This window comes from Vanacampus margaritifer, chromosome 1 (assembly GCF_051991255.1).
Source record: "Vanacampus margaritifer isolate UIUO_Vmar chromosome 1, RoL_Vmar_1.0, whole genome shotgun sequence".
NCBI classification, from domain to species: domain Eukaryota; kingdom Metazoa; phylum Chordata; class Actinopteri; order Syngnathiformes; family Syngnathidae; genus Vanacampus; species Vanacampus margaritifer.
The window spans coordinates 46,965,327-46,989,731 of record NC_135432.1 but is presented as its reverse complement, the minus strand read 5'-3'; the positions used below and the strand labels follow the sequence as shown (position 1 = coordinate 46,989,731).

Sequence of the window (24,405 nt, the reverse complement as noted above, 5' to 3'; positions counted from 1 at the left end):
GTTTTTGTAGCTGATTTACAGAGTCGCGTTTCAGGCGCAAATTTTACTTTCTGTAACGTGACCAACAGAGGTGGCAAATTCAGGTCCAGAAAGTAAAAATTCTGCCACAGTTTAGCTTTAGCCCCCGATGCTAAAAGTTAACAAGCACCATGGCAGCTAGCTAGGGACCTAGCTAAAAGGTAAACAACCACTATGAGAGCTAACTAAAAGGTAAACAAGCACTATGGGAGCTAGCTAGCTAGCGCTTGGGGCTAAAGCCAAACTGTGGCAAGGTTTTTACTTTCTGGACTTGGATATGCCACCTCTGGTGACCAATGCTGAGCAGGTGTTTGTTTCACTCTGTAAATACGGATGTTTGTATGTTTAGAAAGCAGTTGTGCATATGACAACTGCAAAGACAAGCCGTGTCCTGTTTTGTCTTCTACAGGTATGTCAAAGTCGCTGATTGACCCCAAGTGTAATGAAAATTGTATATGTGAGTATGAGGAATTATTATAGCGTACTGTATGTATGCGTATGAATTACATGTATATATATATATATATATATATGTGCTACTGGTAAATGTACATACATATCAAAGTGCAGTTGTATACACAAACAGGTTTATACATTTTTTCTTTCATTGAAATATATTATATTTTCATTTTCATTTTAGTCATTAACGAAATTGGCAGTCAATTTTAGTTATTGTTATAGTCTCAATGAACGGCTTCTATTTTAGTTTTCAATTGATTTTCGTCTGAAAAATAATTTTCGTGATGAAAAATATGACTAATTAACTAACTATTTCTGCCACAAAATTATCACTGATACAACCAAATTTAACTCTTTGACTGCCAAAAACGTTAAATAACGTTTAGTAAAATCCTATGGAGGAGTGCCAAAGACGTTAAAAGACGTTTGTTTCAAAACAGAGGTGAAACTAACCATTTTCTATTGTGGATTACTGAAAAACGGAATAAGGTAGAAACAAACTTTTTTTTTCTGATGAAAGATGAGAGTCCAATCTTTTTTTGGTAGTATGTGTGTTTCCATAGTCCAAACACATAATTTTCTATGGACCTTGAAAGATCAGTCAAAATGCTTCAAATCGGCTGGCACCCACGGCATCCCTTTTCTGAAAACGTCTGGCAGTCAAAGAGTTAAAGTACCAAAAACCTTAACTATTTTCAACTGAACTTTTCATAATTTAAGCTTTCAACTTTTTTTTCTGCTAAACTAAAATGAAACAACACTGAATCACTTCAAAACACAACATATAAATGAAAATATGTCAAATAAAAATGGGAAAAACAGCATCCAGTTAACTTTTGTATAGTGAAGTGCCTCTGCTTTGAGGGCATGCACCTGGTTTCTTCTGTTTGAAAATAACTGCCCCGTTCTGGAGAAGATTCTCTCAGGAGAGACTGACATTGCTACAATGCACAGTCTCCATCCAGCATTAAGCAGCAAAACACTTGCATTACTGGCACCTTCATTATTATCATAGATTATGTTTTCAGTGGGGTTTTTTTTTTTTTCCTCATGTTGCTTTTCATTGCTCTGTTTCTTTCCCTTTTTCTTCTCGGTGCGGCAACTGTCGGGCAGCAATACAGCTCCGTGCAGTCAAGAGTCTAATTGACAATTAGTAATTGACAATACTGTGTGCAGGCTTTCATTCGGGACCGACAGACACATCACTACTTTTTTGTCTCAGTGTTTGATTCTTAGTTTTGCAAGTCAATGTGTATTGAGGTGTGAATTACACATTTTGACACGCAAAGTGCAATGTAAACACGCTTATTTCAAGCTTTGCGATGAATAGTGAAATGTCAGTTGCCACGATTTAAGTTTAGCTTATTACCATGACCTGGATGACTGAGAATCTACATAGACATATGACATTCCTGTTGTTAATTCGCTCGTAGTTTGTAGCAACTTTTGCATTTCCGCAATTATGTATTTTAAAAATAATTCTCACCTCTTCTTACCAGAATACCACTCAATGAAGAACCAGTGAAGCACGAGAGGTAGCATGGCCATAAAGCCGAGATAGAGCCAATCATAAAGTTGAGGGGACTCAGTGCACCGTTCACACACTTTCTGGACGTTGGCCCGCTCTCCACGAGGGCAAACCTGCAGTTGATCAAAATAATACATATATGTATAAAAGAAACACTACAAAAATATTGGGATGAAACTAAATGCAGATATTCCAAAAACGCAACAACAACAAAAAGAACGGACATAAAGTGTTTTTCACAGGACAGCGACGATATATTGAATCCTTGTTGTACACATGGTACGAATGCCTAACAGGTTTGAAATTGCTACCTAAATACAGCTTGTTTAACTATTAATTAGGGCTGAACGATTAATTGCATTTGCGTAAATTTGATAAAACGCGTGATTTAAATGCTCATTGGAACGGAGCTGAAGGAGTGAAAGGGGAGGGGGAGCAGGATCGTCACTGCTGTAACTAAAGCCTGACGGCGCCATAAGTGCAGGTAATTTTGGTGAGTTTTTTGGTCTCGTGAGACCTTGACACGAGTGTCTAACATGTTAAATCTGTTTGATCTTGGTTTTAAAACAACACTTCACTGTTGTGAGTCATAACTTTTCGGCTGCCGTAGTGTCACGTGTTTTGTAAACTGAGTGTGTGGCAGCGGCTGATAAATTTGAGTTGTCCTATATTTTGAGGCTAAATAGGTCTGTAAGTGGCCATATGTTGTGTCGTCCGATTTCATGAATGAAAATTAGGATGGACGAAATGATTATTGCCCGTCATTACTCACCATCATTTAGGTGCTGCCGCTGCAACCTCTTTTAAAAGGAACCCCGACTGTAATGACAAGTTTGCTCCATATTAATTATTTGGTTGGTTGTTACTAACATAACGATGAGATTCATTTTTCAAAAATCATTTCCAGTTTAATACATTTTGTAGAAACTTTATTTGAACGTACGCCGCCATTGTTATTTACGTCGCAACGCATTCAGTGCGTAGTGATGTAGAATGCTGGCTGTCTCTCTGTGAAGCGCCTATAAAGAAAGCAAGGTAAGCCTCATAGCGTTCCTAAAGGGACGATCAAAACTCTTGAATGCGTCTGATGAATGACGAGAGCACGGCTCGGGTGACTCTCCCGATCGCATGTTGTTTCTTTAGGAATGCTACGAGGCTTACCTTGCTTTCTTTATAAGCGTTTCACGTTGCTCGGCAGAAGCCAGCTGCCATTCTACGTCACTACGCACTGAATCAATTGTCACATAAATAACTGCCGGCAAATAAAGTTTGTACAAAATGTATTAAACTGACAACCAAATAAATAATATAGAGCAAACTTGTCATTACAGTCGGGGTTCCTTTTAATGTACATGTATTGTAGCATTGGTGAACTAATCAGGCCAAGCGGCGAACAAACAACAACTCTTTAATGACAATTTGCAAGTAACTGTCGGCCGTAACCACGCCAGAACACAACAGCTCCTAACGTGTTTAGCTTACCAAAACCAAAGTTTGACGACTTCATGGCCCGTCCAGACCATGGGAAACTACGCAACCTGCGACGCACCCACAAGGATTGCTACAGAATGCTAGTGGTTTTTGAAATCAAATCGGAAAATGTTACGTCATATAAGCAGGTAGAATTTTACTTTGCCTACAATTTAGCATATGTGAGTTTACTGACTGGAGATAGCGAAGTTGTATTTATTTTTTTAAATACACTATGTATAGTGCATTTAATTATTGATAAATGCAGTGTTTAAAAAGTGCAGTGTTGACATGTCATGTTTCATGCAACATGAAAAGTGATGTTGAAGTGGTAAATTGTAACTGTAATTGTGGTAGAAAAAACGGTGATATGAAGGCTTCATTTGCCTTTATCTTAAGATCATGTAATCTATAACAGAGCTGATATTGTAATTAACTTTTTGTTGGGTAAAAAAATAATTGAAAAGGACCTTGAAAAAAATAATCGCATATGATATCACAATTGCAATTTTGGGGGGAAAAAATTGCAATTAGATGTTCCATAATCGTTAAGCCCTACTATTAATTACACTTAAAAAGTGTGCTTTATAGTTGGTTTATACTTACTCCACATTCTCTTTCCACTGATCCATTGAACATTATTCTGCCACAGTACAGGCCCGGGCATGTTGCGCTCATGGCCACAGCTTCTAGGGATGGATGGACAGATGGAGATATTTTACTGATTACTAATTCAGAATTCAACAAATTAATCCACAGTTCACACAAAGTACATGGAGTTGAATGTATACTTTGTAAAAATAAACGTGTTGCGGCATCAAATAAACAAATCGTCCAAATTACAGCAGGGTCTGCTGAGCTAAATAAATACCGTACATATACTTATGAATACCTACATTGTAACTGAAAAATGAAGTATGTCTGTGAAAGACAAAAGCAATATTTTCTGTTTAAATTTAAATCCAAATGTTTCATTACTACTACCGATATAACCCGGTGGTGAGGCCAACTGACATAGGGATATAAATCAACACTTTGACAAAACCAAGAGCACATATACATCTTTTGTCCTATTTCTTCACTAGGTGCATTACTTTAACAATAAAGAACATGACATTACCGTAGACTACACTAATTAAATATATCAGGTAGTAGGTACGTAGGCAGCTGTCTTTCAGAGACATCTTAAACAGAATTTTACACGATTTAAATATCCAGCATAGCGATCAAAACAATTTGATAAACGGCATAAATAAGATCTTGACTGTTGTTGAGAAACAGCACTAACCTATCATTGGAAACAATTCAACGCCTCCGTTGTTGAGGTAGATGTTTTGAGACAGTCACAGGCGGAAACGGTTTTTCCTTCGTGTTCTTCTTTTGTTAATTGGCATCTGACGAATAAGGTACGTTACCGCTACCTATTGCGCTGGAGTGGTTAGACATAAGCCTGAAACTAGTTGAAGCCATAGATATCATATAAGTCTAGATGTCTCGTCCGTGCTGCTGGGCAAGGGAATAGAACGTCCGCACCAGCAGCCATCTTGCCACAGTCACCTCGCTCCGCCTCTCTTTTATTACTATGTGTTTTCATCGTACATGTTCTTTTAAAGGACTCAAAATAGCGGCTTACCAACAATCAACTGATTATCGAGCAGTTTAGTTTATAAGCGTAGTTATTATACTACATACTTGTTAATAATTAATAATAAATCTTCCCATTTTTAAAACAAGTTTTGAGAAACCTTAAAATGTGTACAAAAATAATAATAATTCCAGTTGAATTATTGTCAACATTTGTAATCCATATTTCAACAAGGACACACCCAAAAAAAAGTCTAGGATAGATTAGACTGAACTAGACAAGATTAGAAGAGAATACAATAGAACATAATATTAATAATAATAATAATTATTATTATTATTATTAATATTATTATTAGGCGGCACGGTGGCTGACTGGTTAGCACGTTCGCCTCCCAGTGCAAAGGACGCGAGATCGAGTCCGGGCTTCGGCCTTCCTGGGTGGAGTTTGCATGTTCTCCCCGTGCTTGTGTGGGTTTCCTCCGGGTACTCCGGTTTCCTCCCACATTCCAAAGACATGCATGGCAGGTTAATCGAACACTCCAAATAGTCCATAGGTGTAAGTGTGGATGGTTGTTTGTCTCTGTGTGCCCTGTGATTGGCTGGCAACCAGTTCAGGGTGTACCCCGCCTACTGCCCGAAGCCAGCTGGGATAGGCTCCAGCACCCCCGCGACCCTTCTGAGGAAAAGTGGCTAAGAAAATGGATGGATGGATATTATTATTATTGTTATCAAGAACAACAACAACAATAATAATAATAATACAAACACATTGCTAAATGCACTATATACACAACAGTAGCCCCTTCAAACCCGCATTTTTTTCTGCTGGGCGAAATGTATTTATATTATTTTTGCTGACTTTGACTCTTTTCCCACATAAGAACAACATGGAAATGTTTTTTGGGAAGTTATCTCGTGTTCTTAGTTGTTATAGTGGACGCCTGGATAATATGGCTGTAACGTGTTGTAAATCTATAATCTTATATGCAACATTTTTTAAATTAACCTGCAAATCAACTTGCGATTGTGATTGGTTAGCTAAGATTCAAGGCGAGAGCGAGGGCGAGAGAGAGAGAGAGAGACAGAGAGAGACAGAGAGAGAGAGAGAGAGAGAGAGAGAGGGTGTGAGAGAGAGAGAGAGAGAGGGATGGAGAGCGAGCGCAAGGGGGACCGTTGCTACTGGAGCTGTACATGGGGAGGTGGGGACGAACTGACTAGTAGGGATGGCAGTAATGGAACATTGAAACGATCAAATCATTTGAAACAATTGATTCACAAAAGGAATCGATCTTTTCACAGCGACATCTGGTGGCCATTTGTAAAATATTACAATGAAACAGTAGAGCAGTGTGGCCAGCTCCCCAGTAAGGAAACTATTTGCTCTCTGTCATCACCTAATTTATACAACTGGCAATCGGCCTATACTGTAATTGTAATGGACGCCATTAGAGAGAGAAATAATATCATGGGAAACAAAAACTGAATAACCCCCACCCCGTAAAAATAAGTATAGAAGTACAAATTAGCTTTTTGTTGCTGATACAGTGGTACCTCAGAGTTTGAACACAATTGGTTCCTGTGAAGTGTCAAAGTCCGATTTGTTCAACCTCCGAAATGTTTTTTCCCATAGGAAATAATGTAAATGCAATTAATTTGTTCCGAAGCTCCCAATTTTAGTTTTTTTTTAATCCTATTTTACAGTAATTCCTATTTTTGTAAAAACATGTACACCTTGTGCATTTAAACAATAACAAATAAAACAAAAAATAATCAACAAAAAAAATCTGTACCTTACCTTTTTTGTTGCGATGTGATGGTATCAGTGGATGGATGTGGAAGGGAAGTCGCCCTCCATGGTTTGACATGGTAATTTTCCTTCGGGGCTTTTTTTTCTGCTCAGTCTCTTCACTTCCCCCGGATCGCTCTCTAAAGTTGTAGCTTTCCTTCCCTCTTTGAGAAAAACTTGTCCAGCATTGTCTGTATCTGCCTTCGTTGCACAATTTTTTCTAAAGTGACCCATGACGTTGTCATTAAAAATGTTCACTGCTCTATTCACCAACACTTTATCTGGGTAGAATTTTTACATGAATTGTTGAACTTCACCCCACTTAGCGCACACTTCTCTTATGGCAGAACTCTGAACTTCCTCCCTTGGCAAGTGCAGCAGCTCTTCAGCCATTAAGTCGGCTGAATGGCCCTCCAGCAGCTCCTCGATGTCTCCATTGTCCACCTCCAGTCCAATAGTTTTCCCCAAGGACACAATGTCATCAACTAGATCAGTGGCTCTCTGACTGAAAGACCTGTGGCCAAAGTTTTTTCCATGCTGAAATCAAAGTCCGGTGAGTCACTTGAGTCCATGCATTGTCAATGACGCAATTCAAAATGGAAAAGTGATCTTTCCAAAATTCCCTAAGTGTTAACTGTGTGTCATTGGTCACTTCAAAACACTTCTGGAAGAGGGCTTTCGTGTACAGTTTCTTGAAGTTGGAAATGACTTGTTGGTCCATAGGTTGAAATAGCTCGGCGGTATTGGGGGGTAAAAATTTCACTTTGATGAAGCTGAACTCATCCACTAAATCATCCACTAAATCGTTCTCTAAACTAGGAGGGTGAGCAGGAGCGTTGTCCATCAGTAAGAGGCACTTAACTGGGAGGTCTTTTCCCTTAAGATAGTCCTCCACTTGCGGGGCAAAAACAGTCGCAGTTACACAGTGCACCTCCTATTAGTCACGTAATGCCCACCGTACATTTTCATGAATTTATAAAACCAACAAGATGTAAGAAAATTGTCTGTCCTCCCAAAAGCGGATACATTTGGTCACCCTACCATATACTATAAATTAATTGCCTTAAATTATTACCTTTTATAGCCTTAACGATCTCTTGAGTACAATTTATATTGTAAATAAACATTTTAACCTTGCCTGTTGCCTTTATAAATACCTTAAAACAAAAACAAATCATACAGAAATACAGATTCTTTGTCAATAAAACAGAATCTTGAGCAATAGCATTGCTAAATGTTTACCAAGGAGCGTTAGCACACTCCATTGGACGAAAACGGTAACGTTTTACTATGCAGTAAATTATTCAATGAACATGAAATCTAGCAACATTAGCCCCGTAAATTTACCCCAAAGTTACTACGGTGGAAACGCGGCTACAGGGAGTAAGGTGAACAGACAACCATGTCTTGACGGGATATGACTGGACTGGTCTCCATGATTTGATGGAACATGACGGGACTGGTCGCCATTACTTGACAGAACATGACGGGACTGGTCACCATGACTAGATCTGACGAGACTGGTCGCCATGACTGGACTGGACGTGGTTTGACTTGGCTTGCCGTGGGGCGGCTATGGCTTTGAAGATGACGAAGATGACTTGGCTGTGACGAGGACGATTTGGTTAGCTGTGGCGATAACTTGATTAGCGGTGACGAAGGCTACTTGGCGGTGACAATGGCTACTTAGCTGTGACGAAAACTTGACGCATGAACTTCCACACATAGCATAGGCAATGCACCCACACCACCTGGACAAACACAACAGACCAAGGCCCCATCCAGATAGAAGCAAAGCCGGCTTCGTTCCTCAAACAAATCTCATGCACACCAGTGACGTACTGTCAGGGCAGGCAAGGTAGGCACAGCCTGCCCCAGGCCGTTTGGCTTAAAAAAAATTTTTTTCAAATTATTTATTTCATTTCAGAAAGCCTTAAAGGTTTAAAACTGACAACATTTGGTGATATTCATATCTCAGTTAAAAATGCAGGCAAAAATGCTGCAAAAATTATCCTCCTGAAGGCACACAGATACTGTGCTTTTCCCAGCCCTGTCCGCGTAGCAATGTGTGTTCGCGCATGCATAGTCAGTTTCCCAGTAGAAAAGTCCTTTACGCAAACAGGCAGGACGCTACGCATCCTTTTTACGTCGCTGTATTATTCCTATGCGAACGTACGTTCGCACAGTGCATTCGTGAATTCAAAACACACATAGTGCACAGTACGGTGGTAAAATGACGCCACTCTGGAAAATATAAAACTATTTTAATTTTCATGTCTTTCTTTTGAGAACAAATGTCAGCTTTTGAAGGATGGGAGACCAACGGCTTAGCTACCAAATCTTCAGCAAAGTAAGGGACAGAGAATGTGCTTCGATTAACTGGCTGTTTCACTTTACGTGGTGTTTGGCATTGCTATTGCTAGCTTGATTTTGTGAGGAATTAGACTGTTTTACAGGGAGATATCCACTTTATTACATTCTTTCTGGGCGTCCGGGTGGGTTTGAAATTGTCCGTTTTTCGTTGCGCGGCAGATGGGAGGCGGAGTGCACTGCAACGTTTACCGTGGCTGGCAAACCGCGCACTGGCTGTGGCAGTGGCCCAGAACTTTAGCAGTGGCAAATGTTGAGCTGCCGCACCGAAGGCGATGTGTACGAACCCCGGCCGAAGAAGAAAAAAAGATTGCGGAGCAAAAAATGTAAGCTTCAAAAGAGAGCAATGTTTTTTTGTTTGTTTATTTTATTTTTTACCCATACAGAGGAGGCATATGTTAAAATAGTTTGAATCTATGGCACCTTGTATCTGAGAATCAAGTATCTTGTGGTCGGCCTGAGTGTCCTCTTTTTGGGGAAATGAAAATATGTTCACTCTAGGATTTGTTGTACACTTGACACACAAATTTTTAATTGGTGTGTGTGTCTCAGTTTATGACTGCCTGCCTACCCAAACCTAGAGCTCATTGCACGTCACTGGAACACACAGAAGCATTTCAAGACTTTGCATCAAAAGAAGATGCCGAGGACGTTTAATGGCTGTAATGTACAGTATATGCAAAGCGCAGCCACAGGAGTTAACGGAAAGCGTAGAAGAATCAGCGAAGAAGATGAACACTTTAAAAAAAAACTTTATTGCAATTTACAGAACAAACATGGCTTTGCATGTATCGATACAACATGAAGACGAACACAGAAGAAGTGACAATGGCGGGCGATTTAAGTACAACACCGCTTGTTGAACGTAGGAAAAAGGAAGCAAAATATTCTGCTGCAAAAGCATAAGCAAGCTAAGGAAGTTGCGCAAAACGACTACGACACGGCTATCCGCCTTTGTTGATAAACTGGCGGTTGTCGCACAGTCACGCGAGAATTGGAGCATACATCATTAAAGTACGACAATGCGTCATTATCGAGCTGCGACCATTACGTCATCACTGGAGGAGTATCCTGCATATGGTGTCCAGACATAAGCGTACAGCATTTTGAAATCTTTTCACACTGGAGCCCGGTTTCAAGCTCCGAAACAGCGGCGTTGTGTGGACGAATGGCCTAAACGGTTAGAAACTTGTGAGGATATAATGAAACGGGCTTTTGTGTGGACATGGCCTAAATACACTAACACTAATGAGACACACCTGGGGAAGGTGGACGTGGATAGACATAACGAGACAAAGGAAGAAACCAGGAACACAAGACAAAAAACACCAACCACAGACAAAAACAAGAACACACATAACAAACAAAAACCCAACCCCCACAGAACCAAAACATGACAGATACAGTATTTGCAAATGTTTCTGGTGGTTCGGAAATGTAGCCTTCAGTCGTCAACTGAATAGGCTGGTTTATTCCGTATTTATATATATATATATATATATATATATATATATATATAATATATATTTTTATCCCAATTGAGAAACCTTTAATTCAGCACCGTTTCGAGTAATTTGGCCTTTTCAGTATAAGATGACACACATCAAATGTAAGTCAGACATTGAATTTCTTTTATTGTGGGATAACACAAACTCTATGTTCACGTGAGAACTTTGGGAAAAAAATATTTCCAAATGCAACCAAAGTTAACTAAACTATGTCAATGAGATAATATGAGTGCTTGGATTTTGTTTTCTCTTTCATACAGTAGGTCAATGAGAACAGAGAATCTACTGGTGACAAGCAGTTGTATCCAGATGCTCCGCTCACAAAAGAAGAGGCACTGCTCAAGATTATGTCCTAACTGTTGCGGCATAATTTAACAGGAGAAACACTAACTGATTTTGCTTGCAATGCTTAATGTGAAGTCCCCGAGATTGATACTGCCGTCATATTATCTTAAACAATTCGGAAGAGCATCCAGCTATGAAGTTCACTTTCATTGTGTGTTGATTAAAGTTCCTTGAGTTTCCCGCGGACTGCCCCCTCTCAGTGTGACTCATGCAATGTGTCGTTTGATGCAGATACAATATAAAAAAAGGAGTCTATTTTCTTGTGTTGCCCCTGTGTGTTCAGATTGAATAACATCTGCAAGAGCATAGTTCAAGTCTGACTCGCCATGACAAAAACTTAGGGATTCTCTTAGATGTACAGTCAGGGGAGGAGTATAAAAAACTGTTGGAGAGTGGCATTCTTGGTAAGGATGATGTGATATTGATGGAGCCACAATGAGAACACAATGCATTGCGAGTATGAGAAAAACATGGCGCAAGCGACAGCGCAAGCGCGGGAATCAAAGTGATGCGTTAATGTATACTATGGAAATAATTAATGTGTTTTAGTTGAAAACATTTACAACAAAGGAAATGAAGTACAGTTTTAAAGCTGCTGTGCAAATTTCCCTGCTCCAACATGTTGTGCCTTTAACTCTTTGACTGCCAAAAACGTTAAATAACGTTTAGTAAAATCATACGGAGGACTGCCAAAGACATTAAAAGACATTCACTATGTTTTTTTTTGGAAACGGGTGGAGGAAAGCCTTGGCCAGCTGTGCTGAAAGTATCAAGCAGATCTAGTTAGTATAATGCCTATTTTTGAGCACTAGATGGCAGCGATGACTCTCTTTGGACAAGATTGGGTAGGCGTCAGTAGAAGACGTGAGGCGGAGCTAGAGTGTTGAGGGGAGAATGGCTGAGGAAGCAAAAATGGCGACCGGTTGCAAGCAGCTCACGCTTGAGCATTTTTTTCAACGACGAAAAGCATCGACTAATGCTAAAGAGCACATTGATGATGACGATGATGATGATGGTGACTCCGAGGTTGACGCCGAAGTTGGAAGCGTTGACGCGGCGGCTATGATCACGTCATAAAGCCTCACTGGCTAGCGATGCTAAGGCCGGAAAACGCGGAGCACAACTGAGCACTTCTGCACAGGCGGACGTTCAATCGGACGACGAAGAGTACCCCGAGTCCAATGCATATTCATCGGAGGAGTGGGTACAGTCTGATCACGGAGAAGACACTGGTTATGGACTACGATCCCACCATGAATGGAGTGGATAAGATGATAAGATCAGAACATCTACCACCCGGTATAGGAACTGAAGGACATGAGGAAACCAGACGTAACACCACCGTAACGTCACCGTATCATGATCCTGATAGTAGACTTGATGGCAACATGGCCAAACACACACTGCAGTATACACTTGCTATTCCCCGGAAAAAAAGCCGGCAAGAAAGTGTAGTGTCTGCACGCGAAGGGGCAATCGCAGTGAAACTAATCTGTTGTGCAAATCCTGCTGCGTCCCCTTTCACGCAGGGTAGTGTTACAAAAAGAAAAACTGTAGTTGAAACAGCCACACAATTGTAATTAGTACCACAGTTGCACACATTTGTAAATAGTTTGCCAATTTTTTTTGTCAAATTGTTACACTGTTGAATGCAAATAAACGTATTTTGCTATCAAAAGATGAGAGTTCAATCTTTCATTTGGTAGTACAGTATGTGTGTTTCCATAGTCCAAACACAAAATTTTCTGTGGACCTTGAAAGATCAGTCAAAATGCTTAAATCAGCTGGCACCCATGGCATCCCTTTTCTGAAAACGCTTGGCAGTCAAAGAGTTAAGAGACTCTTGATTACGTCATTACAACAGTAATGTAGACATGCGCCTTTTGATCCTAGTGTTCAGTACGCGGAAGGAGCAGCCAGAGTAAGACAGCCCACATCAGACTTTCTTGTTAACTCGCTCGTTGTGCGTAATTGATGCTGTAAGTATAATAACTAAGTTCTTTATAGTTCGGTGTGCAATTTGTCAATTCTAAGTACAGTTACCCCATGTAAAATGCCTAATTTCTGCCGTTTTTTTAGATTTCACTGTTTGTTTTGGTCGCCATTTTTCACAAGGCTGGAGTTGTCGTTTTCCCGTGACGTCACTTATTAGGAGGCTGTAGTTTGAAGCCTATAATGCGGTCTTTGGTGCACCCTTGTGGACATTTCGTGTAAAGAGACTGCATTATAAAAATTTGTAACCTGCCTTGTTTAGTGTACAAATATGATTGTAAAATTCATTTTGTGACACTGATATATTTCTTTATTTACTTGAAACAATTGATATTGTTTTAGTAATGCCTCAATGGACATCACTGTAATTATTTTTAATTTATTTGTTTCTTATAGAAAACCACAACATCATCACAACTTCATAACCACAACACCATCAACATTCAGTAACAACGTGTTCTGTCATCATTGTGGTGATTAAAGACATTCAAACCAATCTCCGGATTCGCTGCAGTCTTTCTAACCAAAGACGAGTGTAGACCCAGCATACTTACAATAATATTCTACAAGTGGTCCTTTGAGCCGGATCTACACGAGCTGCGCAATGGCCACATCCAGAAACTTCTACGATGGGTAGACACCTTTGAGTTACTGTCCCAGCAGAGTGTGCCGCATTCCTGGACATCTGGAGGACTTTGAACTAAGCTACCCACCAACACGTCTTCAACCATCCACAGTGATGCCAGTATCACTTCTGCCATTAAGATACATAGTTCCACCGAGCCCAGATGGATGGTCTACTACTTCAGCACCAGCTTATCGGCCAGTGGAGAACAATGTGAACAAAATGAATCTTTTGGAGGCACGTTGGCAGGCTATGAGCCAACAAATGAGAGAGTTGGAAAAAGAGATGAATATTGTCAGAGCGACTTCACATTCACTTAGTGCCTTGGCTCGGCCCTATTATCCCTACAGTTATGCTGCAGAGCAACCTCAGTACAGCAGCCTGCCTCACCTTGAGAGAATCTGCCTACCACCAAGTGAGCATCAATCCAGAAGCAGGATTTACATCACGTCTTCAGGAGCAAGTTATTCCACTCCGGTCTCATCAACTGTTGCCTACCTCTCATGTACCTCCTATACTTCCTGCATCGCCTCTGTTGCTCGCCCCTCTTGAGCCCTTACAGCTTCAGCAGATCCCGCCAGCAGTGGTTCCAGTTTCAGCACCGGGGACAGCTCCTGTACCCCCAGCAGTGCCTACAGCACCACTCCCTGCAGCAGATCCAGCACCGCCTGTAGAGCCTGAGGACTATTGGCCTCTGCCTCCTCCTCCTGTAGATGATGCTACTACTGCTCTGCTTCCATCTCTATATTACACCACATCTCCAGGTGTAGCTACACAGCATGTAATTGATCCTCCAGCAATTACCTATAGTGTACCTACGTACTCACCAACATATACCGCACCAGTCCCTTCCCAGCCTGCGCCACGGACTGTATTACCCTCTACATACACTTCCTATGCAGCAACGCCACCAGTAGTACCAGTCTGTCAGTTCTCTCAGCTTCCTGTCAGCGTCCACACACCCAATATTTTAGAAATGGCTATTGCTTCGTCATTTGGTATCCCCAAGTCAAAGCTGTGCATCTTCAGCTCAGGGAAGGAGAGTGACTTTCACATGCTCAAGAAAGGTTTAGATAGCTTGCTTGGACCTCACAGCCATTTAACTGAAGACTACAAATATCAAGTCCTTCTCGACCATCTGACATTCCCTGCAGTAGTCCAGATTGCTAAGCGATATATTAACTGTGCCACTCCATACACCAGTACCATGCTCGCCCTCCAGTTGAGGTATGGGAAACCCCGACAGCTGGTTCAAGGAAAACTGAAAACCATCCTGAATGCTGCTCCAGTGAAATCAGGAGACTACCAGGGCATTGAGGGCTTTGCTGCTGCAGTCGGCACTCTTGTGGGCATGTTAACTCTTTGACTGCCAGACGTTTTCAGAAACGGGATGTCGCCAGTGCCAGCCGATTTAAGCATTTTGACTGATCTTTCAAGGTCCACAGAAAATGTTGTGTTTGGACTATGGAAACACACATACAGACGCTCCCCAACTTACGAACGAGTTACATTCCGAGCGATCGTTCGTAAGGTGAATTTGTTCGTAAGTTGCTTCAGTGCTATATTTTGTATTATAATTTATGTTTAAAGAGAATACGTACAGTACTGTACTACGTATGTTAGAGAGAGAGAGCGAGAGACACACACAGTATGTACATGTACGTAATAAGATAAATAAAATGAAGTTTAACTTACTTTTGGAAGATGTACTCGATGCTTAAGGAGAGGAGGAGGAGGAAGAGGAGGATTTTATATCATGAGAGGTTCTTCGTCGTCGCTGGAATGGGCTTCAAAAGTTACTTCCTCCTCCGTAACTTCAATGTAGGAAGAAGTTGAGGGTCGAGGAGAAGAAGATGAGGGTTGATGAGTATCTTCCTTGGAGGATTTACTAGAAACTGGCCGAAAGAAGTGATCTAACGACGATTGCACAGTTTTCTTCTTTTTTCATCATAAATGATGCGGTAGCACTGTATGGCATCATTCAATTGATTTGCAACCTTTGTGCAACGTTCAATATTTGGGTCTTGCTGCTCGAAGAGTGCGATGGCTTTATCTATGAGCGACAGGCGTTTCTTCTTCTTCCTCCTCCTCGACACGTTGCTGAGCCTCCAATGCTGAGTGAGCTCTCACAGCGCCAAGCGTCGGTATTAGCGGCGGAAAGAAGCACTACAGTACTCGGAAAAAGGTGCGCAATACAAAATCTAACTTACAGCATCTCTTTCCGAACATTTTTTGACATGCGCGCAGACATGTTCGTATGTACCGTTGTTCGTAACTCGAATGTTCGTAAGTAGGGGAGCGTCTGTACTACCAAATGAAAGATTGAACTCTCATCTTCCATCAGAAAAAAAAGTTTGTTTCTACCTTATTCCGTTCTTCAGTAATCAACAATAGAAAATGGTTAGTTTCACCGAAATGCTCTGTTTTGAAACAAAAAGCGGAGAAAAAGAGCTTTTTGTGAAACGATGTTATTTCATGCACTCTAGTGAATTGTACACTTATTTTAGTCCATGAATGATGCCACAAACACCTAAATAGTGCTTTACTTCTGTAAAACGCTATCACCAACAATGAAAAAGTGTTTTTTGGTTGCAAAATACGTTTATTTCCATTCAACAGTGTAACAATTTGACAAAACAATTTCGCAAACTATTTACAAATGTGTGCAACTGTGGTACTATTTACAATTATGTGGATGTTTCAAATACAGTTTTTCTTTTTGTAACGCTCCCATGCGTGCAAGGAGACGCAGCAGGATTTGCACAACAGATTAGTTTCACTTGCGATGGCTCCTTTCGCGTGCAGACGTTACACTTTCTTGACGGCCTTTTTTTCCGGGGAATAGCAAGTAGCAGACTGTACCCACTACTCCGATGAATATGCATTGGACTCGGGGCACTCTTCGTCGTCCGATTGAACGTCCGCCTGAGCGTGCTCGGTTGTGCTCCGCGTTTTCCGTTGTTAGCATCGCTAGCCGGTGAACCTTTATGACATCGTCATAGCCGCCGCGTCAACGCTTGCAACTTCAGCGTCAACCTCGGAGTCACCATCATCATCATCGATGATGATCATCGTCGTCATCAAAGTGCTCTTTAGCGTTGGTCGATGCCTTTCGTCTTTGAAAAAAATTCCCAAGTGTGAGCTGCTTGCAACCGGTCGCCATTGTTCGCTTCTTCAGCCATCTAGCTCCACCTCACGTCTTCTACTGCCGCGTCTTCCAACCTCGGAGTCACCATCATCATCATCGATGATGATCATCGTCGTCATCAATGTGCTCTTTAGCGTTGGTCGATGCTTTTCGTCTTTGAAAAAAACTGCTCAAGCGTGAGCTGCTTGCAACCGGTCACCATGTTCTCTTCCCTTCCCCAGCCATTGTCCCCTCTAGCTACGCCTCTCGTCTTCTACTGACGCCTACCCAATCTTGTCAAAAGAGAGTCATTGCTGCTATCTAGGGGCCAAAAATAGTCATTAGGCTAACTAGATCTGCTTGAAACTTTCACCACAGCTCGCCAAGGCTTTCCTCCACCCGTTTCCAAAAAAAAAAATCGGAGAACGTCTTTTAACGTCCTTGGCGGCCCTCTGTAGGTTTTTACTAAACGTCATTTAACGTTTTTGGCAGTCAAAGAGTTAAGCAGTATGGAAGGTCCCTCATCATCAGAGCTGTGTTGTGGTTCACATGTTGACACTTTGCTTACCCATTAACGGAACAACGCTGTGGACTGATACGACCACTGTCCTCCATTGGATCCAGTCAGAGTCCCAGCAGTACAAGGTATTCGTGGGAACACGCATTGCAGAGATTCAGGAACTAGTAGGAGCAGATGTCTGGAGGCATGTACCATCTGAGGAAAACCCAGCTGACAATATCACCCGTGGCAAGCACCTCAGAGACTTAGCCACACCTAGCCGCTGGACCTGCGGACCAAACTTTCTCAGTCAGTGCTACCTTCTGTGGCACTGTTGGGACTACCGCACCTGCACACCCTGACCCCACTCAGTACAAGTCATGATCCGAGCTGATCCAAGCCACGTTCCTGTCCCTTCACAGGCCGGCTGCTCCTCCGATGACTTCCACCGATCGTATTGAGACAGAAGTCACCATTCTCAAAGGCGCAGGAGGAGAGCTTCCTTGCAACCACTTAGTTCTCACAGTCGGCTGCTTGTTCTATGTCCAGAGTACGACAGTACCGTGGGCCTGATCCGTGTTGGCGGTTGGCTAAGGAAGGCAGAGGGTCTACAAGATACTATTCACCCTATTGTCTTGGCACCAGACCACCCTGTTACCCAACTCATAATTCAAGATTTTGACCACAAGGTGCTGCACCCAGGTCCTGATCGTGTGTTTGCTGAATTGAGACGAACATATTGGATTCTTTGTGGACAGCAAGCTGTTAAGAAACAGCAACACAGCTGCACGGCGTGCCAGAGATGGCGCAACAAACCCACAGTACCACGTATGGCAGACCTCCCCGCAGCACGCCTCTGTCTTCAGAAGCCTCCCCACTAGTCAACTGGAGTAGACTGCTTTGGACCCTATGTTTTCAAAATTGGCCGCAGACAGGAGAAGACATGGGGAATCCTCTTTAAATGACTTACTACGACTCCTTTCTCCTTGCCCTGCGACGCTTTGTAGCGAGAAGAGGGAAGTCATATGAGATTTTCTGTGACAGGGCTACAAACCTTCGAGGTGCGGACAGAAAACTGCAGAGAACCTTCGAGGCACTGGTGCCAGCGTTGAAAAAGATCAGTTAGCTGAGCAGAGCATCACATTCAAGTTCAATCCGCCTCTTGCCTCTCATTTTGGTGGGATTTGGGAGAGGGAGATAAAGTCAGGTAAAGCTGCCCTGCAAGTCATTCTTAAAGAAAGAGTTCTTCCAGAAGAAATACTGTTCACTTTACTAATAGAGGTGGAGGGCATCCTGAACTCAAATCCCCTTGGCTATGCCACTTCTGGCATTGCAGACACTGATCCCATAACACCTAACCTCCTGTTGATGGGGTGGCGAGATGTATCCTTGCCACAAGCTGTTTATGGAAGCAGCGACCTGATTGGACGTTGCCATTGGCGACACAGCCAGATACTAGCAGATCACTTCTGGCTCCACTTCACCTGAAACTACCTCCCTAATCTTCAGCCAAGACGGAAATAGAGTAAGTCCAACCCAGACCTCACTACAGACCAAGTAGTCATGGTGATTGACTCTCAACTGCCCCGAGCACGTTGGCCGATCGGACAAGTCACCATGGTGATCCCCAGCGACGACGGCACGATCCACGCCGCTGAAGTGGACATTAAAGGGACTACATACACCCGGCCAGTAGCCAAGCTCATTGCACTACCAGAAATGCCGAAGGACTGAAAGCGACACAGCTAGGAACTTTGTGAGCTATTACAAATTCACAGACTGAATTTGGGGGCGGCTGTGCAAATTTTCCTGCTCCAACGTGTTGTGCTAGACTCTTGATTACGTCATTACAGCACCCGTAGACATGCGCCTTTTGGTCCTAGTGTTTCAGTACGCGGAAGGAGCGGCCAGAGTGAGACAGCCCGCATCAGACTTCCTTGTTAACTCGCTCGTTGTGCGTAATTGATACTGTAAGTATAATAACTAAGTTCTTTATAGTTCGGTGTGCAATTTGTCAATTCTAAGTACAGTTACCCCATGTAAAATTTCTAATTTCTGCCGGTATTTTACAGTTTACTGCTTTTTTGGTTGCCATTATTCACAAGGCTGGAGTTGTCGTTTTCCCGTGACGTCACTTATTAGGAGGCTGTAGTTTGAAGTCTATAATGCCGTTTTTAGTGCGCCCTTGTGGACATTTCGTGTAAAGAGACTGCATTGTAAATAATTGTAATCTGCCTTATTTAGTGAACAAATATGACTGTAAAATTCATTTTGTGACGCTGATATATTTCTTTATTTACTTGGAACAATTGATATTGCTTTAGTGATGCCTCAATGGATATCATTGTAATTATTTTTATTCATTTGTTTCTTATAGAAAACCACATCATCACACCCTCATAACCACAACACCATCAACATTCAATAACGACGTGTTCTGTAATCATTGTAGTGATTAAAGACATTCAAACCTATCTCCTGATTCGCTGCAGTCTTTCTAACCAAAGACTTAGGCCAGACGAGTGTAGACCCAGCATACTTACAATAATATTTTACAAGTGATCCTTTGAGCCGGATTTACACGAGCTGCGCAATGGCCACATCCAGAAACTTCTACGATGGGCAGACACCTTTGAGTTACTGTCCCAGCAGAGTGTGCCACATTCCTGGACATCTGGAGGACTTTGAACTAAGCTACCCACCAACACGTCTTCAACCATCCACAGTGATGCCAGTATCACTTCTGCCATTAAGATACATAATTCCACCAAGCCCAGATAGATGGTCTACTACTTCAGCACCAGCTTATCGGCCAGTTAAGAACAATGTGAACAAAATGAATCTTTTGGAGGCACGTTGGCAGGCTCTGAGCCAACAAATGAGAGAGCTAGAAAAATAGATGAGTATTGTCAGAGTGACTTATTACTACTGAGGGATCACGCCATTTTGTAGTGGCGCGAAAGTGTAGGGCACTCAAAAATTACCCACAAAGCATTCTGAAAAGTAGTGCACATTGATGTTCACTCAAACGGCTTGATACAGACCACAATGCATTGCGAGTATGAAAAAAACATGGCGCGAGCGACATGTACAACGGCAGAAATTAAGTACAGTTTTAAAACATTTTCATTCACAAAAAATAGTCTGAGATTTATGCGCCGTGCGTCATGAGTGGTACAGTGGTCACGTGATATGCAACAAGGAGATAGTAGTGAGCTGGCTGTCCGAATTGCCAAACAGAATGAGGGTACTCCATATTAGGCCACTATATAGTGCGTGGCTATGTAGTGAACGAGAGGTTAGGAAATAAGACATTCGGACACAGCCAGAAAGAGGATCTGTCCACGCGATGTTGCCTTCTGGCACGCGGACAATAATTAATGATCTCCTAATTGGTCCTTAATTTTCTACAGCACACTCGTATTTAGTTTTGTATGTTTGTCAAAGTTACGTGGGAAACTTGTTTTGGAGCGCTGTGCAGCAGCAGTGCTCTTGACAAGGCAGTTCATGTTGCGTCACTCTCTCACACACTGGCTGCCAAGTTTGTTTTGATAGATTACATTAATTTTGTAATCTATTGCGTGTTCAATTAAATCATAAATTAAATTGAGGAAGAAGTTTCTTGCAAGATTTTATTTTAGAAGGTTCTAAAAGACACAGAATTAGGCTTAAAAAAAATGTTATTCAGAGTTCCAGGTGTGTGTGTAATGTTGAATGTCCAGCATCTTTATAGTAAAGGTTCTTCATTGTGTGGCTTGTTCACGCCCTCCTGTGAATCCTAGCAGAGTTTGTGATATAAAACAGATACAAGTTTCTGTCAGAGTTACTCCCAAACGTTGGAGAATTAATGTTGACAGGCTTAATCCTTGGAGATTTAGAATTTACTACTGATGACCTGATGACCAGAAACTCTGACAGTATTTAAACATGCCCTCACATTATATCAACAGAAAATCTTTTAACATTCTTTTCTCACGGAAAGAGAGAGAAGACAGAGTTCAAACAAAGTTTAAAGAAATCATTATCACACTCTTATACATCTAATAATTGAAATAGCATAGTAATATCTATCTCTACACATGTATAACTAAATTCAAAACAGTCAGAATATAAATTGAAACAGTTAAATGTCAACAATCCTTCAATTGGACTCGAAAGAGTACAAAAATAGACATTTAACCTTAAAAAACAATGTTTAGAGGAAAATTCCAGCGGGATCTTCATCGGATGTTGCGACAGCGGAAATGGTTGGAGAAACAACGGATTCTATCATCATATAGGAAGACTTATTTTGTACATCCTGTTTTTCAATATCTGCCGTAATAATTCTTTGGCAAAGAGAACGAATACATGGAATACAACAACAACCGCATGTGGTTAAAAAAGCAGCAAATACAGCAATAGATATCAAAATTGAGGAAACTAAAGTTTTATAGCGGCCAAAAACATGCATCCAATTATCCCATACCGAAGTGTCTATACCAGAATGCTCTTTCATTTTTTTATTAAGTGTCCGGAGTCCTTCATTTGCGACAGTTAAACTTCCATCCGGTGCTGTGTTATTTGGAATAAGCGTACAACACTGATCTCCAAACATTGAGCAAACTCCGCCCCTCTCTGCCAGCAACATATCTAGGGCAATTCAATTTTGGAATGCCATCAAAAATGTGGCAGCTAACTGGCCGTGTACAGCCTCAAAACCAATTTCCTAGCCTTTGGACATTATAATGTACATAATTGATTCTATCTACGTTTTTGTTAACGGTACACCACCAGCAAATTAGAGATTCAAATCCTGAGGCTATTTGATCAGCCAATTTGTACTCATCCGGCACTCCTCTCGGAACCCCAATTACATCTATGTATGTGGGGACATTTTGCTCTTGCCAAGAAGATCGTTTGAGTCTCTGAAAAGAAGGAGAAGATTTTGGTTCCCAAGCATCAATCAGTTGTAAAAGGTTATCAACAGATGTGGGGAAAACTTGTACTGGCAGAAGGAGGGTGATGAGAGCACAATATCCTTGCATGTTAATCGGTAACTTATCAAATATTCAATTATCACCACACCACCACCAAATGTCAGCCCTAGACTGAGGTTGGAACTTACGTCCCACATCTATTGCTGAAATGCAGTGAGTGATGTGATTTAATTTTCCCAATTGTTCCCATGTCATTTTAATACATGAAAAATTACCATCCGCAACTTTATTTGAAAATATTGGTTTAGTGGTCTGCCAATTTACGAGTGGATACACCTTATCCCATTGAGAGCATTTAACATTGGGGACAGTTTTGTTCATAAGTTCCATTACACATTGATCCTCTATTTTAGCAGGGATTACTCGCAATAAAGGTCGTGGTCCCACGCACACTACACAGTTTTTGCCAGAGGCACGCCCTGCTTCGTTTGCCAGCAGTAGCCAATTATTACTGCCGCCGGACAATCCTGTTGCAGCACGAAACCACTCAACTACACCATCAATTGGTACACTAACAGCTTCGACCCCAGTTTCCATTGTGTATTTAGTCATTTTTGGTTGTTCTAACTTACTCATAGTTTTATCTACACAAACTAAAATTGGAAAATAGGGATCAGCTCCGGAGAACCATGCCCATAACAATAGCCCGAAACAGGAGGTATTATTTAGAGTTACATTAGGCCGCATATTTCCATCAGGAAAAGCAAAAGTCAATTCAAGTTGACCTCCCATTTTACGTAGCGTTACCCTTTTGCTAAAGAAAATTGCCTCCACGCTTGATCCCGGTGGCCAGTATCGTCCGCTTTGGGTGGTTACAAAAGCACTCGAGTCTAGTCGTGAAACATGTCCTGTCAAATACCACCAATACTTAACCCAAAGACTACCTTTTGTTTGACTCCCACTTTTAAATCCCTTCAAAGATTTAATGGGAATCTTAACAGAGGTGTTCGTGTTTGGGGCAACCGTCACAGCAATTGAGTTATTATACGTCCAGGATACGTTCCAGGGAATGTGTGGGGATTTACTATCTCGCTTAACACGATGTGATGTAGTTACATTAAAATTTGCATCTAGGGGCTTTGAAACGTACCAGAATGACATAGCAATCAACATGAACAAAATTGTCGCAATGTAGCAGCTGGTGGCGTGTTCCCTCGTCGAAGCCATCTCGTGATGAAGTTCTTTGTTAAATGACAAGGGCGTTTGTCAGTTGTTGTTTTTTTTTGTTGAAAGGGGTATTGTCAGCTTCTTTCAGAACCCTGGGCAACTGCCAGAGATCCAAGGATTGGTCACTGGGATTATCTTCCCAAAATGTGACTCAATTGTGGAATAATGCTGCCCGGAAAAGGACACTTGACTCAATCTCCATTGAACGACATCCCCCGCGACCAGGCAGCTGGATACTGGGAGCAGGCGTAATTCTCCAGTTGAATCTGTCAGCTGGCTCCCACTGGTGGGGGCGTCGAACCAGAACCAGCGGGCCTTGTGGAAGACAGGTGAAACCAGGTGTCGCCTTTCTTAAGCAATCGAACGGCACAAGATGTCCTCTCTGTAATTTTGTACGGTCCCGTCCACCTAGGAGCAGACCATTTTCGTTTAGTGACTTTTAACCACACATATTCACAATTATTTATTTCTGAAGGAACATCTGGTTGTTTATTTGTTAGCTTGGAGAACGTAGATACTATTTAGATACTATGTTTGAGTACTGGAGGTCCTGCAATTTGCGACTCTCCCAGCGGAACATTAGGAGCCGGAAATGGTCTGTTTGTGTGACCTTCAAACGGAGTCCGGCCTTTAGCTGAATTTAGCGACATTCGTACATTCATCAATGCAATAGGAAGAGCTTGTAGCCAGTTAAATTTTGATGAGGCCAGCGCTTTGGCCAATTTTTCTTTAATAGTTCTATTCATTCGTTCAACTTGTCCTTGAGATTGAGGATGGTATACAGAACCAAATGTATGTTTTAGCCCCAATGCTTTTTCCACTTCCTGTAAATGTTTGTTTCTGAAATGGGTTCCATTGTCTGATCTAATTTTTCTGGGAAACCCATGTGATGGTATGTAATGATTAATCAAATGTTTTACCACAGCCTCTGCTGTTTCAGATTTG

At 41.7% G+C, this 24,405-nt stretch overlaps 2 protein-coding genes across 3 annotated transcripts in view; one reads left to right on the top strand and one right to left on the bottom strand.

Annotated features, from left to right (window-relative positions):
* Positions 1-5,020, bottom strand: part of jkamp (jnk1/mapk8 associated membrane protein) — an 18,272-nt gene extending 13,252 nt beyond the window's left edge. The window contains exons 1-3 of one of the 2 annotated variants that reach the window (XM_077560356.1): positions 4,764-5,020; positions 4,082-4,164; positions 1,964-2,118 (exon numbers count right to left, since the gene is read on the bottom strand). In XM_077560356.1, coding sequence (XP_077416482.1) covers positions 1,964-2,118; positions 4,082-4,164; positions 4,764-4,770 — 245 coding nt within the window. In that variant the 5' untranslated portion in view covers positions 4,771-5,020. The remainder of the gene's footprint in view (positions 1-1,963; positions 2,119-4,081; positions 4,165-4,763) is intronic. The other variant, XM_077560445.1, reaches the window with a different exon arrangement.
* Positions 1-24,405, top strand: part of LOC144048747 (glucosamine-6-phosphate deaminase 2) — a 267,445-nt gene that overhangs the window by 132,637 nt on the left and 110,403 nt on the right. The window lies entirely within an intron of this gene.